Source organism: Phytophthora parasitica (assembly GCF_000247585.1).
Source record: "Phytophthora parasitica INRA-310 unplaced genomic scaffold supercont2.17, whole genome shotgun sequence".
NCBI lineage: Eukaryota > Oomycota > Peronosporomycetes > Peronosporales > Peronosporaceae > Phytophthora > Phytophthora nicotianae.
This window is the reverse complement of record NW_008649003.1, coordinates 679793-682099: the sequence shown is the minus strand read 5'-3', so window position 1 is coordinate 682099 and position 2307 is coordinate 679793. Positions and strand designations below refer to the sequence as shown.

The window sequence follows — 2307 nt, the reverse complement described above, 5'->3', positions numbered from 1 at the left end:
AACATGGATGTCAAGGCCGACATCAACGCCACTATTCTAGGCGACCAGTACGTCTACGCGTGCGAGATGGCTGGCCACATCGACTCGCTGCAAAACGACCCGGTATGTGCGAAGTGTTCTTAGCTTTATCTGCACGTCAGCGTCTAATACTATGCTGTGTGATATCTCTGCAGGCTGCGAATCTAGGCTCGCCTGTAGAGGCCGACATCACTACAGACGAGATCTACCAGGACGCGACGGACATCAAGTGCCCCGTGTGCGGCAAGGGCTACGACCAGCTCAAGCACGCTGTGCCGTGGATCTCCAAGGGTGCGCAGAAGATCTACACGTGCTCGGAGGAGCACGCGCAGCTGGTGTTTGACAACCCCACCAAATACGTGGCGGCACAGGCCTCGTCCGACGATTTCTGCTATGGCGCAGGCTCCGTCATGTTCAACGGCTTCCAGCTGGCTATCGGCGGCGATGCCTCGTGTCTGATGCTGCTGTTCCAGCCGTGGGTGATCTCGTCGGGTGTCAAGTACGCCTTCGCCTTCCTGGGTGTTGTGCTGCTGGCCATGTCGCTCGAGGGATTCGGAGAGCTGCGTGAGTTCGTACTGACGCGACTGTACCGAGACCACGGCATCGTGTCCAGCCAGGCAGACTACATGTCGCTGGCCACCCCGCAGGTCAGCAGTGCGAGCCACGAGTCGTTCGTGCAGAAGCCTGGCCGCGTACCAGACGCCCCCAGGCTCAGCATTGTACGTCGACTGCCTCTTTGGAGTAAACTCGTGCTTGCCGCCATGTACATGGTGCATCTGTGCCTTGGCTACTGGGTTATGCTGGTCATCATGACGTACGAGACGCTCATGTTCGTGGCCGTGATCATTGGCGTCGGCTTGGGCTTTGCCATCTTCAAGGACACCGATGCCGACGAACTGCGTGGCAGCGTTGATCCGTGCTGCTCCACCTAAAATAATTGCACCAGAATTTAATTTGGTCTTGAAAGATTGTCACATTTATTTGCAAGTGTCTGAGCTTAGCAAAATTTCTGATAATATCAGCTGTAATCATTTCATTACATTTGCGTTGGTAAAGATAATCCCACATTCGAGCTTTTGCCAATCAAAAGACCCAAGGATCGCCATGTACGGCACCGTGAGCTCCAGCACGAGCGCCAGCAGCTCACGCGACCTCCCACCTCCGCCTACACCGTCGCCGTTCCGTTACCACGTGCGCGAGGGCGACACGCTGGCCAGTATTGCACTTAAGACGCAGACGACGGAGGCGGCGCTGCTGGCGCTTAATCCGCTGCTGGGCCGCAAGAAGCGGCACGTCAAGCTGTATCCAGGCCAGCAGCTTGTCGTGGAGGAAGCACACGCCGTATCTTTGCCACCACCACCCGAATGCATCGACAATGGCTGGGGCCAAATGCATCTCGTGCGCTCGGGCGAGACGCTGCGTGGCATTGCGGCGCTCTACAATACGACGGAGGAGATTCTGCGGCAAGACAACCGCCGCTACTTCCCCATGGGCGAGCGCAGCTTACTATGTCCCGGTCAACTGTTACATGTGCGTCTAATGAACACAGGCGAGATGGAGAAGGACGATCCCGTGGCCAACAGCGACGCAGATGCCAAAGCCTCAGCTTTAAACGCCATGAGCGAACAGGAGGCCACGTACGCGAGCACGTCGGCTGCTTTCGCGCGATACAAGACGCACCTGGTCACTCCCACGGACACCTTCGAGTCCATTTGCAAGACGTACAACATCCCATACTCGCATTTCTTGCAGATTAACCGCGGCCGATACCCCGTCGGCCAACGTGCGGAGCTCGTAGCAGGTGAACGAGTTATTGTGCCGGACCTCTTGGCAGCGCAGCAAGCGGCCAGTCGACGCAATATCGCCGAAGTGAAACTCACCAAGCAGATCCACGTCGTGGAGCCTGGTGACACCCCCGAAGATCTGGCCAAACGCTACGGCATGACGTACGATGAAATGCGCGAGTACAACCGCGCCTACTTCCCGAAGGGATATCGCGGTGAGATCCGCCCTGGTTACAAGCTGGTGGTCAAGCGGCCAGACAGCGCCGACTCGCCACAGCAACTGCGCCACAGCGACTATAGGGATATCGATGCTGCCAGCAGCGCATGATCCTCCATCCACTAGGCCGTGTGTGGTAGTTTTTGTACATGTAGAGAAGGGAGTCTTGCTTTACCTCAATAGTTTTCAGAGGACGGAGCTTCGTGAGCTTCCTGTCAGTTCTTGACTTCTTTTGTACGTGCTGCTTTACTAGTCTTTGTTTTCCTACATGCGAGATTGGCGACGGCT

At 56.6% G+C, this 2307-nt stretch overlaps 3 protein-coding genes across 3 annotated transcripts in view; 2 read left to right on the top strand and 1 right to left on the bottom strand.

Annotated features, from left to right (window-relative positions):
- Positions 1-3: 3 nt before the first annotated feature.
- PPTG_09233 (hypothetical protein) lies at positions 4-1028 on the top strand (the record flags this gene model as incomplete). The annotated part of the gene is made up of 2 exons (XM_008904116.1): positions 4-102; positions 174-1028. The coding sequence occupies 2 exons, from the start codon at positions 4-6 to the stop codon at positions 948-950; spliced, it is 876 nt and encodes a 291-aa protein (XP_008902364.1). The 3' UTR covers positions 951-1028.
- PPTG_09230 (hypothetical protein) overlaps positions 974-2307 on the bottom strand; it is a 6153-nt gene continuing 4819 nt past the window's right edge. Inside the window, exon 2 of the mRNA XM_008904113.1 lies at positions 974-2194. The gene's annotated coding sequence lies outside the window, so the exon portion shown is untranslated. The remainder of the gene's footprint in view (positions 2195-2307) is intronic.
- On the top strand, positions 1071-2291 carry PPTG_09232 (hypothetical protein). The gene has a single exon (XM_008904115.1). It carries the CDS (start codon positions 1123-1125, stop codon positions 2128-2130), a length of 1008 nt encoding a protein of 335 aa, XP_008902363.1. The 5' UTR covers positions 1071-1122; the 3' UTR covers positions 2131-2291.